Source organism: Cucurbitaria berberidis, assembly GCF_010015615.1.
Source record: "Cucurbitaria berberidis CBS 394.84 unplaced genomic scaffold K460scaffold_5, whole genome shotgun sequence".
Taxonomy (NCBI): domain Eukaryota; kingdom Fungi; phylum Ascomycota; class Dothideomycetes; order Pleosporales; family Cucurbitariaceae; genus Cucurbitaria; species Cucurbitaria berberidis.
The window spans coordinates 1,968,823-1,982,285 of NW_024468939.1; the positions used below are offsets into that span (position 1 = coordinate 1,968,823).

The 13,463-nt window shown below is 50.5% G+C and overlaps 6 protein-coding genes across 6 annotated transcripts; 3 read left to right on the forward strand and 3 right to left on the reverse strand.

Annotated features, from left to right (window-relative positions):
* Nucleotides 1–657: 657 nt before the first annotated feature.
* On the reverse strand, nt 658–2,277 carry K460DRAFT_291673 (uncharacterized protein; the record flags this gene model as incomplete). The annotated part of the gene is made up of 2 exons (XM_040929300.1): nt 658–1,286; nt 1,431–2,277. The coding sequence occupies 2 exons, from the start codon at nt 2,275–2,277 to the stop codon at nt 658–660; spliced, it is 1,476 nt and encodes a 491-aa protein (XP_040784604.1).
* A 1,012-nt stretch (nt 2,278–3,289) lies between these two features.
* On the forward strand, nt 3,290–4,953 carry K460DRAFT_319737 (uncharacterized protein). The gene is made up of 4 exons (XM_040930436.1): nt 3,290–3,402; nt 3,451–3,457; nt 3,507–3,753; nt 3,806–4,953. Exons 1-4 carry the CDS (start codon nt 3,373–3,375, stop codon nt 4,644–4,646), a joined length of 1,125 nt encoding a protein of 374 aa, XP_040784605.1. The 5' UTR covers nt 3,290–3,372; the 3' UTR covers nt 4,647–4,953.
* A 1,341-nt stretch (nt 4,954–6,294) lies between these two features.
* K460DRAFT_294136 (uncharacterized protein) lies at nt 6,295–7,989 on the forward strand (the record flags this gene model as incomplete). Its single annotated transcript, XM_040929474.1, has 2 exons — nt 6,295–7,682; nt 7,770–7,989. The coding sequence occupies 2 exons, from the start codon at nt 6,295–6,297 to the stop codon at nt 7,987–7,989; spliced, it is 1,608 nt and encodes a 535-aa protein (XP_040784606.1).
* Nucleotides 7,990–8,948: 959 nt separating this feature from the next.
* On the forward strand, nt 8,949–9,653 carry K460DRAFT_264915 (uncharacterized protein; the record flags this gene model as incomplete). The annotated part of the gene is made up of 1 exon (XM_040927495.1): nt 8,949–9,653. A coding segment is annotated over one exon (705 nt), but the record flags the coding sequence as incomplete, so codon positions are not given.
* Nucleotides 9,654–10,342: 689 nt separating this feature from the next.
* On the reverse strand, nt 10,343–11,206 carry K460DRAFT_293869 (uncharacterized protein; the record flags this gene model as incomplete). Its single annotated transcript, XM_040929457.1, has 2 exons — nt 10,343–10,849; nt 10,904–11,206. 2 exons carry the CDS (start codon nt 11,204–11,206, stop codon nt 10,343–10,345), a joined length of 810 nt encoding a protein of 269 aa, XP_040784608.1.
* A 616-nt stretch (nt 11,207–11,822) lies between these two features.
* Nucleotides 11,823–13,443, reverse strand: K460DRAFT_370053 (zf-PARP-domain-containing protein). The gene is made up of 5 exons (XM_040934071.1): nt 13,241–13,443; nt 13,049–13,184; nt 12,841–12,997; nt 12,186–12,673; nt 11,823–12,134 (listed from the first exon to the last, which is right to left on the reverse strand). Exons 1-5 carry the CDS (start codon nt 13,257–13,259, stop codon nt 12,098–12,100), a joined length of 837 nt encoding a protein of 278 aa, XP_040784609.1. The 5' UTR covers nt 13,260–13,443; the 3' UTR covers nt 11,823–12,097.
* Nucleotides 13,444–13,463: the final 20 nt, after the last annotated feature.

A 13,463-nucleotide genomic window follows, 5' to 3' on the forward strand; every position in this document is an offset into this window, starting at 1 on the left:
GAGTATATTCCGCTTACTGTGTAGTGAGTGAGTGAGTGATTGAGTTGTTCAAACGATGTCGATTCGTTACAGCTGTTAACTGAAGGTCGCAAGAAAGGCTGGGCGTGGCGCTACTACGAGTACGAAGAGCTGGTGGCAGTTGTTCTCGAGGTCCTGCATATCGGGCAAGATCGTGCTAGGCGCTTTGAGGCTTGAGGAAGGGGCATCCAAAAGACTACACAGCAGCAAACACAAGCCGTGTCGTAACCTGTGTCTGTAGTAACTGAGTCAATTAACAACATTGTGGAGCTGCTGCTGCTTATATATTTGTTGTAAGCAAGAGGTCTAGTAATGTGTTGTTAGCCTTAAGCCCAACTACGGTGCTATGCTGTGAGAACCACGGTTTAGCGCTGTGGTTGATTTGCTGAGCACGGCTGCGGGTCACATTACTCCTTGCTGTCTGCATACGAGAGTGGGGGATAATTCGTGACGTTGAATTTAACGCGTATGGTTTGGAAGTTAGGATAGTACGCTCAAAAAGATTTACATCTGAAAATTGTAAGCTTGATCCAAGTCGGACATGCGACCTTAAATCCGAGTCTCATACATGCAATGTTGCCTCCACTTCTCCCTCAGCTAGCTTCATCACCTCAGATCCATCAAAAGCGTCCTTCATCTCTATTCCTCCTCGCTCTCACTCTCACTCTCACTCTCCTCACATAGCTTCCGACAACCACAAGGCCACTGATCGAGGCGCCTACCAGGGTACTTCTCGGAGAATTTTCCATACCATGCCTGCTGAACGTCCCAAGCCGCCTTGACTTCTGGTTCGATCTTCTCGCCTTCGTGAAGTTTTGGGTATGACGGATATCTCTTATAGAAGAAACAACGAAAGTGCAGAAACTCATCGTATCTCTTCGTGTCGTCTGGGTCGTAGTCATGTCCTTTTCCGGTAGCTCGAGCTGGGTCGCTGAAGAAGTCTCCATTAGGACCATGTTTTCCCTTCTTGAGATATGGTGTTATGGCTTGAACTGCTTGACTTCCGTTGTAGTCGTTGTAACAACTTGGAATGCCCGTGTCGTGAAGTGTGACCTGACCGGTTTTAGTGTTTGATGTTACAGTTAGGACTCTGTTTTCGCCATGCTTCGGCAAAGCTACGATCCTCGTAGAGGTTTCGACTTGAGAAGGGCTAAGACCTACGTCGTTCATGAGTGCTTGGAGAAGGTCGGTCGCGCTAATGCGCTCGGCGCTCTGGGTGGTAGGACTATGGGCAGATTCCGTATGAGCAGACAGCTCTGCCATGGGCTCTTCGGAATGCACTTTAGCGTTGCTACAAGTGCTACGAGTGATGTTTGTAGTATATTCAGTGACATCCGGGACATTAGGCGTCCTCGGTTCCCTGATCGTTTGAGGAGGCTCCGTTGGTAAATATGCGCTGTCAAGCTTGCGACTTGTAGCCTTCTTTTTAGCTGGAAGCCCATTTGTTGAAATAACATCGGTAGATGGCATGTTTGCTTGGGAATCAAGCTTTTGGTGCTTCAGGTGTGGTTGGCCATCCAGCGCTCCGTCAGGTGCGCCTCTCTTCTTGTCAACAGACGGGGCGACCTTCGCAGGCGAGGTCCTGTTTGACTGTACAATGAATGCATCATGTGCTTCCGTCGATTTGTGCACCTTGCTTTCCTTAAGTTTCGCGGTAGGAGTTGGCGTACTTGAGTTCCTGCCTCGGGCGACTTTGTCGGGGCGTGTAGCTCCATTCGCTTCCAGTTGTGTAGCTACACCTGTAAGCTTATCTTCAAGGTATTCTCCTTTGGTAATCTCTGCCTGTGACTTACGATTTAGCTGACTCTTTGGATTAGGTCCGAGGGCGAGCGTTTCCTTCGCCTCGATCCATTCCGCGATTTCCTTCTTGTTACGCGCTCTCTGTTTGAACTCTCGCATAACTTCTGTGCCTGCATATTCCCCCACGATGCTCAGCAACTCCTCCTCAGACTTGTTACGAAGTCCGACTGATGCGCGAGCGTGCGCCCTCTTCTTCCCCTTCTTCTCGTAGAGTGGTATCTTCAACCCATCCCTTTCGTAGAACCGCGCGCCCAAGTTTTGTGTCGCCCTCGCCGTTGGTGCGGGCTTCGACTTCACGACACCAGCGTTCCGCGATGAAGAGAAACTGAAGCCTCCTGCTGTGTTTTGTCTGTTCTTGCCCTTCCCTTTGCCGTTGCCCTGTTGAGCTAGGTTCAACTCTAGACCGACTGAGTCGTCTAGGATACTCGTCTTGCGTGGGTCCTTCGCGCTCGGAAACATGCTTGCTGGAAGTGATATGTAGTGTACGTGTAGTGTACGTGTAGTGCTGTACGTGTAGTGTGGGAAAGGTGGTGAACAGAGAAGAACGTGAGACAATAGTACAATGAGAGCCGACAAAGCTATAAGGGTCGAGCGAGCGAAAAGATTGTTTGTCTAAGACCTCTCACAATGTGGTGAAAGGCACAAAAATTCGTAATCACAGCCCGAAATGGTCCTGCAACGCTATAATCACCGCTGTATGCTCTTTCACCTGAGACACAGTCGATCATTGCCAATAACGATACTGCTTTCGCCATGCCTGATTTACTGTGAAGCCGTGACTGGTAGGTCCATGTAATTTGGCGCGACGACAGATGAGAAATAATGGATGACAAAGACTTGGTGGTCAGGAGTGTGTGGATATTGAGAAAGTATCAAATATTGATGACCCTTGGGACAGAGTTCATTCCATCGACCAAGAGCCTAAATGATTACCATAATACAACGATTGCGCTGCGACCCTGTCAATGACCATACACCACTCAGTGGTTATAAGCATGGAAGGGGAGCGGCTAATCATGGAGTTGATGATTACCAGAGTTACTTTTCTTCTGGTGGGTCGATGGGGAGTAAACTGCTCACAATGTATTGGAACCTTGGTGCTCGGTCAAGAGAGTGGCACCTTAATCTCAACCAAGGTTTGTATCTCGTACAACAGGACAGGGTGCTTCTGAACATCACCTAGTCATTGCTGCCACTTCGTACTAGAGACACCGTATCAGCACAGGCGTTGAGTAAGGGGTTGCCATGACAGGCCCTTGAAAACATATTGCGGCTGCTGATATCAAGCGTCGTACGATTTGCAAAGAGCTCTCCGAGCTTTAAAACTTTTTCTTCTCTATCCAGCGTCGAGGTTCAGTGTTCTTGAGGTTGGAGAAGAGCCGTGGCGTGTGACGTGCCACGTGAGGAAGGCGCGGAGCCGCCGAATGCGGGAGCCGAGGCATACCCGCCTCCAGCTTTCGGTCCATCATTTCGCGACTCCGCCAGCGTTCAGCTCCCCATCATCCATAGTCGACCGTTGCGCATGCAATTCGCATTGCGTCCCAGGTGTTCAACATGGTCCGCGAGGACCTCATAACGTCTGCTGTAAGTTGCACCATTGCCTACACGACATGCCATACTGACTCATAGCAGATCTCTTGTATGTCGCACCCATCACGCTCACAGGCGTTGATCTGACCCCTTCACAGTCCTTCAAGATCCTTCTGTCGCCACTGCACCTCTTGAGAAGCGCATCGCCTTCCTCCAATCAAAGAACCTTACGCAGGAAGAGGTCGACATCTCGCTCGCTCGCGCAGCCGAAGACCCCAGCCAACCCACGTCTCTTCCACCGCAATCCTCTGCACCACCCAGTCATGCCTACAGGCAACCGCCATCAGCCCCAGCATATGGGGGATATCCCCCTCAAGGTTATTGGCAACAACCTCCACCACCAGAGTAAGCGCTGAAGCCTCTAGCTCGAAGACTGGGAATGCTGATACTATTCCAGACCTCCGAAACGTGATTGGCGGGACTACTTCATCATGGCGACGGTCATGGGCGGTGTAAGCTATGGGCTGTACTTTACAGCGAAGCGTTACATTCTACCTCTGATTCAGCCGCCCACACAGCCCCAGCTAGAGCAGGACAAAGCCTCCGTCGACGAGTCGTTCAAGCGCGCGTTCGACCTTCTAGAGCAGCTCAATACCGACACCTCAGCACTCAAGGCATCAGAAGAGGCAAGGACATCAAGATTAGACAATGCCCTTGGTGAGATCGAGAGCGTGTTGGTGAGCTTGAAGGAGTCGTCCAAGAGACAGGGGGATGATAACAGGCGCATTGAAGATGATGTGCGTGGCTTGAGGGATTTGATCCCGAAAGCACTGGATGCGCAGAAGGAGTCGACCGACAACAGATTGAAGGAATTATCAACGGAGCTCAAGAGTTTGAAGACTCTTGTGGGTAATAGGATGGGTTCTGGAACCGCGCGACCGCCTACTACCACCCCAAGCTATTATGGTACAGGCCAGTCTCAGAGCCCTACCCCAACCCCCAATGTCAATGGCACACCTGCCGCTCCGACACCCGCATCACAGCCTACTTCCACTCCTGTGCCTAGCGAGCGAAAGAATAGCAGCAGCGCTAGCGAAGCTCAAGGAAGTGGCGGTGCTACATCCACATCTGCACCCACACCTTCTGTAGAAAAACCGGCGCCTTCCTCAATCAGGGGTTTGCCTAGCGGACGAGCAGCAATCCCAGCATGGCAGATGGCTGCACAGAAGAAGTCCGAGGAGGCTAAGAAAGATACGAGTGCGAGCGGAACCGCGGTCGATGCCAGCCCCAGCTCATAGGAAGTCCGTGGCTACCTCGTGTAATCGTAATGTCATTGCATTTTGGCGTAAACTTTCTATATATGTATTACCCTGCAGATCAAATTTCATCGCTCGTCACTAGATCCACAATGAGAATAAGACTGAAGTCTTAGAGATGTGACTCCTTGTCTCAGCGACCGATCAATTTTGCTTATCTTAAAGCCTGGACAAAGAGCACCCTAGCTAAATGTTGACGTCGACTATCATACATTTCCTCCTTGATGGAGGAACTTGTCAAGACCAGCTCGCATGCTAATCTGGGCAAACATGCCTGTAATCGCAGAAGAATTACCGACGCTATGTACACGAAAGCATGGCTTGTGAGCATTTTCTCTAGATCGCTATCGACATCTGCTAGCTTCGGATCTGCCTTTGAACAACAAGTCTATTCCTGTTCCACAAGTACACCGCCGGGTCTGTTCAATGGTCAATTGGTACCTTGTTTCCAACAGAACGTACATCGAGACTCGAAGTTTTCTCTCTACTGACTTCGATATTTTCACACTACGAAAATGCTGACGTCTCATCTCCATGATAAGACGAATTACTCACGCAACTAGATAGCACCCGCATTTAGTATGTTACCTGTCGCCTTTTGGTATATAAAGTGTTTTAATCTATCCCATGAGAACAGATTGTGAGACTCTTTAGCATCAATTTCGCTCCTGTATAGTGAATCATAGGACGAAATCCTGGAAGCAACCTCTTAAATAGACCTCCTGATCCGACAAAGGCGCTGTTAGATGATGATTACCAAAGCTACTTGTGGTGTAGCAAGGATTCTATGCTGAGCCCCGTGACGAGGAGGGCCTTAGCGAGGTTACGACTGATGGGCAGGATAGTACTTATGGTCGTCAGTGAAATTATGAGCTGGGATGGCGGGAGCCTGGGTATATTCACGATACTGTTCATACTCGTGATAGATACCAATAGTTCACCCTGAATGGTTTCAAGAGTATTAAAGGTTGAATAACACGTCCCTATAAGGAGGGTATAGGACTCCAATGTACGGTCAGTTCGCGAAGTCTTTATTCTTTATAATCAATTAGGTTAAATTCCCCACCTCAAATCTCCTGTAATACTGGTCTTTACTTGATTGCCCGTCAATTCCTATACATGGGTTCCTATCCGGCTATGCAGTGTGGCATGTTCGTTTTGAAGGTGAATGGGGATAACATCAAATTGCGTGATTGAACAACTCACCTTCACCTCTACTTCGCCAGCGCGTCAGAGCACGTTACCAAACGGAAAGTTGTCTTGGCTTAGTTGCCTAATTACTCGGGGCCTTTCCTTTCACGATTGACAACAAACTGTCATAGCTACCACAGCGTAGCTACGTCCAAGAAAGATAGGTAAGTCGCCAACTTTGGCTCCATTCCCCCCGTGCTGCCACACGGTCCCCTTTGCTTTTGCCAAATTTCTGTGAATTCCGAACGGGCTCCATTGCCAATCCACTGCCTACCGCCCACCTCCACCACCTCCACCACCACCTTCGGCCTCAACGATGCCGTCGAGGAAACCAAGCAAGGGTACGTACTACAAGTAAGCCTGGATCACTTCATAGCCCTATCCACTTCACAATTGAATTGGATAGCTCCACGAAGTGTTCCAGGCCTAACCCAACTCAATGTTCTCACTGTTAAACCAGCAGTCTGCTAACACGTCGCCTCTAGAGCAAGCAGCGCGCAGCCAGATGCAAAGGGTCTACATCTCCGGGCTCGAGGGCCATCACTCGCTCGAAGTTGGCGTCGCCTATCACTATCGGGGCCACTTCATATATGCTTTCCCTGCGGGAACTCCGATCGAGCCAATTCCGTATTCAACTAGCAAAGGCATCATGATTGTTGGTACCACTCAAGAGCTTGCGCCGACGTACGACCCACAAGCAACAAATTTGATGTCGGAGGGTGGCATCTCTGCGCTTCACCGGAGCTGCATTCATCAATGGGATGCCCAGAAACAGCTAGAAGAAGCCCAGAGGAAGGAGATAGCGGAAGCCATAGAGAAAGACGTACAGCAGACCAAGCAACTAGCAGACGACAAGAAGAACATCGATTCTCCAGAGATCCTCGCGCCTGGCGCACATGAGAATTCGTTCAGTCACCCTCTCTCGCGGATCGGATCATCTACGGCGCTCCCACCACTCTCGCAGTCCGCTTCTCGTGTTGGCTCGCATATCTCTCTCGCCTCTTTGGCAACACCCAGTAACGGGCCGACATCCTCCTCGAGAAGCGTTCCTCAAATTGGCACCGTTCAAGTTTCCGGCATGCCATCAGTCACCGCATATGTCCCACAAACGCTCTCAAGTGGACCAAGCTATACGCCTCACGACCGCGCGCAGTTTCTTGCATACTCTGCTCCTGGCTCCCGGCATGTCTCTGTCGCTAACACGCCGCACACCTCGCGCCCGGTGTCACCTGCTCATGGCCTCGGGGCTCGCGGTTTGCTTCGACCTGTTTCAAGCACTTCGCGTTTGAACCAGTTGCTCGCCGATGGGGGCATGCGGCGAGCTTTCAGTCCCTTGCAAGAGGTGGCCGAAGGCAGGGCGTCCCGAACAGTGGTTGCTGTTCTGGATGAAGATATGGAGGCTAATCTGTCAGTAGAACACATCGATCCCGACGATAACACATCATCTCGTATTTCTCGCTCGCACACGCCGAATCAGCCAACCCCAGACGACGCCATGAACACTCCTTTCTTTCTTCAAGGTTCTGGCTACGTGACTACGAACCGCCCTGCATCCATGCAGCCCCCCGACCTTGCGAACACACGTGAGGGCAGGAACACATCTCTTCATCTTCCCGGTCTCGGACATGTCCACGGCCCTGGAGAGCACCGCGGCTTCACTGGCGTGTCGTCATTCCCCGCCACCAAGGAGACTCAGTTCAATGATGTTGATCCTGGCTCAGCACATTGGTCGCGCGATAACACGATCGGTACCGGTCGCCCTCGCAAGGCTTCTATGGCTCTGAACGAGGCCTACAACGCTGCCAACCCTCCCACTCATCCTAGGATGTACATGTCCAACGTCAAGAGCGGCAGCCAGTCAGTCAACGCCTTCGAGACTGCCCCCATGACGCATCTTCCAGCATCTGCCTACAGCGGCGTTCCTCCGAAAAACACCAAGACTCGAACCCCAAAATGCCTGCTTCATGGAGGAGACTGTGATGGTAAAACAACCACGCACAAGCACTTGACGCAGCAGATCAGGGAGACTAGGGGCTTCAAGGACCAGTATCCTACGATCAAGTGTGGAGATGGAAAGGTCATGATTGACTGGGAGAGGATCAAGGCGGAGGAGAAGGCCAAGCTGGGTATGTGAGGCGTTATCGAGGTATCGCGGAGGTTCTCACTTTACTATAAAGTGGCATGGTTTACTACTATACAGTGGTATGGTTATGGTGCGTGTAGGGCCTGGACAGCTCCAAAGGTTGAATACGGAAATGGCGGTAAATGCCAAGTGCCTAGGTAGTTCGAAAGCTTCGAGAGTGGCTTATTAGCCAACCGATCGACAGTATATCGGACGTTGAATGCATTCTCGGCACATTAAAAAAAATCAGATTGTCATGCAAGTGAAGTGGTGAGGAAGTGAAGTCATCATGACTAACTGCCGTGCATGTCAAGGCGTCTCGCTAAGCGAGCCTAAAATAACATCTTATCACGACCCCAACCGTTCTCCGCATCACCACATACCTTGTGCATCTCAGCTCGGTACTTTCCGTGACTAGCACCTTGGAGTGCATGGTGGATGTATCAAAATAGCAAAGAAGGAAAGAAAGCTCGTTGTTAGACAGACTCCGAAGTTCTCCCACATCCAGCCTACCCATGCCACATGCACGACTGCCCGGGCATCGCGCCATAACAGGTAAAAATACGCATAAGAATGGCATAGAGGCACCGGTCTTCTTGGTATATACGAAGTAATCAACATTTGGCTGACTAAATAGGTAGGTGAGATATGTTACTGTTGTAAGTTCTTATATTTATTGGACATGTCCTGGTTGAGCCAGAAGAATCCCATCTATGCTAGTATCTTTATTTTCCAGAACTCTTTATTATTCAATCAGACCCCAGACAATCCCACCCTCATCACTCGAAGAAACCGCCTTGGCTAATAGGATTTTACGATGGAGTACGCCGATTGCGACTCCTTCATTCCTTTCTCTTCTTACGATTGGACTTTCGAGCGAAAAGGTCATCTGAAATGGAAGTACGTCTTTCTCCCTCTCTATTTCAACAATCCCATGTCCTAACCAATCCCTTAGTCCTACAGCGTTTTGCCTCATAGCGTCATTTTGCGCTGTGGCCTACTGGATGTGCATCGAACTCCTCGTCCTAGTCTACGTTACCTTCAAACGCCATACTGGGCTCTATTTCTGGTCCATTGTCATCACCACGCTCGGCCTCATCCTCCAGGCAACAGGATTCTTGATCAAGGAATTTGTTTACTCCAACCCTCCCATCTTCACCACGATCATTTGTAAGATCGGCTGGGTAAGCAACGTCACTGGGTTCTCCATCGTGCTGTGGTCACGTCTCCATCTCGTCGTCAACGATCCACGTATCCTACGCGCTGTCTTGATAATGATTCTGGTAAACGGTGTCTTGATGCACACACCCGTCATCGTCTGCGAATTCGGTCTACTTTCCCGACATAAACAAGACTACATACGGCCGATGGTGATCATGGAACGCGTCCAACAAACTGTCTTCGCGCTCCAGGAAGTAGTCATATCTTGTCTTTACATCTTCTACACGTGGCGATTTCTCAACTCTGGATACGCCATGCACACCCGCAAAGTTGTGCGACTCTTGGTCCTCGTCCAGGCGTGCGTCATTACCTTTGATGGCAGCCTGACAGCCATCGACTACCACAACATGTTTACGCTCAAGTGCACGATCCATCCATTTGTATACGCGCTGAAGCTGAAGTTGGAATTCATTGTCTTGAACCAACTGCTAGCGCTTATCAAGAACGGGCTTGCGCAGCCGAGGCTGAGAATCGGGTTATTTAATGATTCGGATGATTCATCGCTGGAGAAGGGGAATAGTCAGCGCGACTCGCTGCCGAATATCACAGTGACTGAGGTAGAGCGCATGAAAGTCGCTAACACGTTCATCACTAAGAGCTCGGTCGCGCGTGCGGAGGTCAAGCCACTCGACATAAGTCCCGGAAGTGCGAATACACAAAGAGGTAGTGCGATGAGGATCAAGTATTCGAATGGACCAAACTGGGAAGTCGGGAATGACAGTAGATTGTCAATGACCGAGGTGTCGAATGATGAACATGATCTAAAGCATGTGATTGGCATGGCAGACGATGATCTGGAACTTGGTAGCAAGGAAGGCACTGTAATTTCGGATTTGGAGAGACAATATCTTGGACGATATCCAACTGAGGAGCGTGGGTGATTCGACACTGTCATGTGGATGGTTGCGTTTGATGCTTCAAGACTTGCGTTCTCAACTGCTGTCGCTGCTATGATACCATTTGTATTCTCTTTCATATAAGAAGTTTTCTTTGTCCAGCTCTGAAATCCTCTCGCTGCTATGACAAGTCTCCAATTATAGAATATTATCAATATTCCGTACTATGTGGCCCGCGTAACTCCACCGGACTCGTTGCTTTCGGCTTGGGTTTACGCGCTAAGCCGATGACACCCATTGCCTCAGTATCAGAAAAATCCAATCAATCTCTGCCCACTCAAGAATCCTCCGACATTCCTCTGCACAGCGTCGAACCGGACAGCTCCACACGTCTCGCTCTCAAGGTGATTGAACAACGGAGCCAACGCGCGAAACTCCCTGCCACACGCTCTCCCCGGACAGTGGTAGACCCTTTCCTTATGGGCAGGCGAGTTAACATGATTATTCAGGCTCTTAAGCTCCCTGAAGCCCTTGTGGCACAGATAACACTCGTAGAGACCAATATCGGAATTCCATGACGCGGATGTCGCGGTGATGGTGGACGATGAGCCAGGGTAAGTTAAGAGTTTCTTGGTGATTAGGTGGTTTGGATCGCGGCGGCGTACTTCGGTGAGGATCGTGTCGCGATTTAAAGAGCGAGCCTTTGAGCATGATCCGGTTTCGAGGTGGTGCGTCACGCCCGTAGCGGTCGTAAATCCGCGTTTGCAAAAGGGACAGGCAATGCCATTTCCCCTGTGCACATTGCTGTTCAGATGCTTCAGTCTATTAGTAGTAACCCTACAAGGCCTCCTCACAGTGAATGCACTTACAGCTTTCAAATTCGGCTCACTCTCAAAGCCCCTTTGGCACTCTCCGCACCAATGTGTCCTCCAATGGCCCTTCAGATGCATGTGTCGCTTCGCTTCCCCGGGCGTGTCAAACGCAGCATTGCAGCCTTCGCAGGCGAACGCCGGGCGATAATGGTTGTAATCATCCATGTGATCAAACGCTGCTTCTCGTGAATAGAACTCCGCATCGCACATCTCACATTCCCAATGCCCAACGGCGTTCATGTGCTGTACCGCAGCATGCCAATTGATGAACGTCCGATTACAGATTTCACAGTCCACCATGATGATGGATGGATCCTATACCTTCAGGTGGGCCAAGGTGATTTAGACAGTGTTGCTGTGGACGAGAAGGTATAATTTTCGATTTTCCTAGGCTCCTATCTCGATAGTGTAGTGAAGTATGTATCGCATATGTAGGGGTGTTGGCCTGGATGGAGAGGAGAAGATGAAGCCGAAAATTGTGTGAGTTGAGGTTCCGAAGCCCGAGATAAGGGGCAGCGCGGGGAAGCGGGAGGCCCAGCCACCCAAAACACCTCCACAGTGTCTACACGTTGCTGTCTACGAGAGAAAGTGATAGAGGGTTTGGAGAGATGGCGGACGAGTTAAGTTAAACGGAAGTGCCTTCTTAGTTCCTGTTATTCGTTCGTCGTCCATTCCAAAACCTCGCTTGTCGCTTCCCTTGGACATGGTGCGAGGCGGGGAACACCAGCCATCACAGCTCACAACGGTGATACGACGATGCGCGTCTCCCTCCTTCCAATAGAAATAAAGCAAGTGGGTTGCGGTTTTGTATAAACTTCTTTTTTGCTTTTTACTTTTTGTGTGATCTTCACGGTGCCTGTTAGTCACCTGAATATTATTAGATATTGATGAGCATAGATTTCACAGTTTCGAATAATGTAGTGAGGGCCTTCAGCCCGAAGTAGCTGGTATTTGAGTGTCACATATTTCGACTACTAAGAAGTCACCAGCGCCGCTGGGTATCTATAATACATACTTGAAAATGAAAGGTCGACAGCTAGCGACGCTATGTATTGCAATGTTCAATCGCGAACACAGCATTTAGCGCCCCATCGTAGACTATCTAGATAGAGAATGAAACGTCGTCGTAAGGGAGTTGTGAGAAGACAGGCCAAGGCTTCGATGACAGCCAAAGCAGCTGGTGTCCTCACATTACTCGTCGGCGGCGGCAGCCTTCTTCTTCCTGCCCCTGCATGTTGTCAGCATTGAACACGAAGGTGAATAAGGCTTCTCGGCGTACCTCTTCTGCGGGACATTGCCCGCAGCAACAGTGGAAGCAGTAGCCTTCTTCTTGCCGCGCTTCGGCTTTGGGGGCTCTTCTTCCTCTTCCACTGCTGCATCGCTATTCTCTGCCACGTCCTCGTCCTTGATCGCAGCCTTCTTGCCTCTAGGCTTCGCCTTCGCCTTCTTTGGCGGGGGAGCTTCCTCGTCGTCGCTCTCCTCCTTGTACTCGACCTTCTTGGCACGGCCTCTAGCTTTCTTTGGCGGAGGAGCTGCTTCTTCGTCGCTCAGCTTCTCCTCTGCCACCTTCTTAACAGGTCGACCTCGCTTCTTGGGGGCTGGGGACTTCTCCTGCTCATCCTCGTCCTCGGCCTTCGTCTTGCGGGCGCGCTTATTGTTGGGCTTCTCTTCGGCAACCTCATCGTCCTCGGCATCTTTCTTGGCCGCCTTCTTCTTGGGGGTGCGCTTCTTGATACCCGACTTGCCTGGTCGATTCAACTCCAGATCCTGTGAGGGTCAGTGCTCTGATTTGAGGAAGGGACCATGGTAGGCTAGAGTTGAAGGGGATTGGGATGTCTGCAAGGCGTGTTCATGGCGCCAATCGGAAAATGTAACCATGTGTGACGTAGCCTGGCTGCTGTATGCATCGCAAGGAGATGGAGGACAGCACTTACACCCTTCCAGTCTTCGTCAGCCACGTGTCCGTTCTCCAGCGCAAACTTGATCTTCTCTTGATATTCTGCAGGAAGATCATCGTAGCCGTCGACTAGGTCGGTGTCACCACCGCAAGTCTCAAGCAGATTCTCAATCTGCTTGGGCGTTACGCAACCCCTGATGCTATTAGCGTGATCTCTTGGATCCGAATATAGGCGAATCTCTTACCAGTGTCGGTACTGCCAGCTCTGGTGCTCTTGGATAGTGACTTGAATGGCATAGCGAAGCTCGCCCTTGGTGATCTTCACTCCAGCATCCTTGCAAGCCTTGGTGTGGCAGCCAGCACGGTTGTTTGGCGACGCCTCTATTGAACAGTGAGATTGGATGACGATGACGCCTGAATGTATACAAAGTACTGACCGACGCGATATACACCCATTTTGGTGGTAGCTATGTCGCTAGCGTGTTGAGCAGGTGACAGCTGTGTTGGGATGTTGCCGTTGAACGCGTACAGGTTTAACGCGTTTAGTAGGCCGAAGAGGAAAAGCTCAGAGCAGGACAAATTGCCCGCTTGCGATATCTACTAGGCGCGGTTGTGTGGAGTTGTTTGTTTGTTCGCGTGTGTGGAAGTGTGAGGTCAGAG

What these genes read in the sequence shown, in the direction of transcription:
- K460DRAFT_370053 (XM_040934071.1), bottom strand. An exon ending in CTGACGAAGACTGGAAGGGT is followed by an intron (nt 12,674 to 12,840) that starts GTAAGTGCTGTC and finishes TGACCCTCACAG; the next exon opens with GATCTGGAGTTGAATCGACC. An exon ending in GGCAATGTCCCGCAGAAGAG is followed by an intron (nt 12,135 to 12,185) that starts GTACGCCGAGAA and finishes GACAACATGCAG; the next exon opens with GGGCAGGAAGAAGAAGGCTG.
- K460DRAFT_319737 (XM_040930436.1), top strand. Translation starts at nt 3,373, where the DNA reads ATGGTCCGCGAGGACCTCATAACGTCTGCT. An exon ending in CAACAACCTCCACCACCAGA is followed by an intron (nt 3,754 to 3,805) that starts GTAAGCGCTGAA and finishes ATACTATTCCAG; the next exon opens with ACCTCCGAAACGTGATTGGC.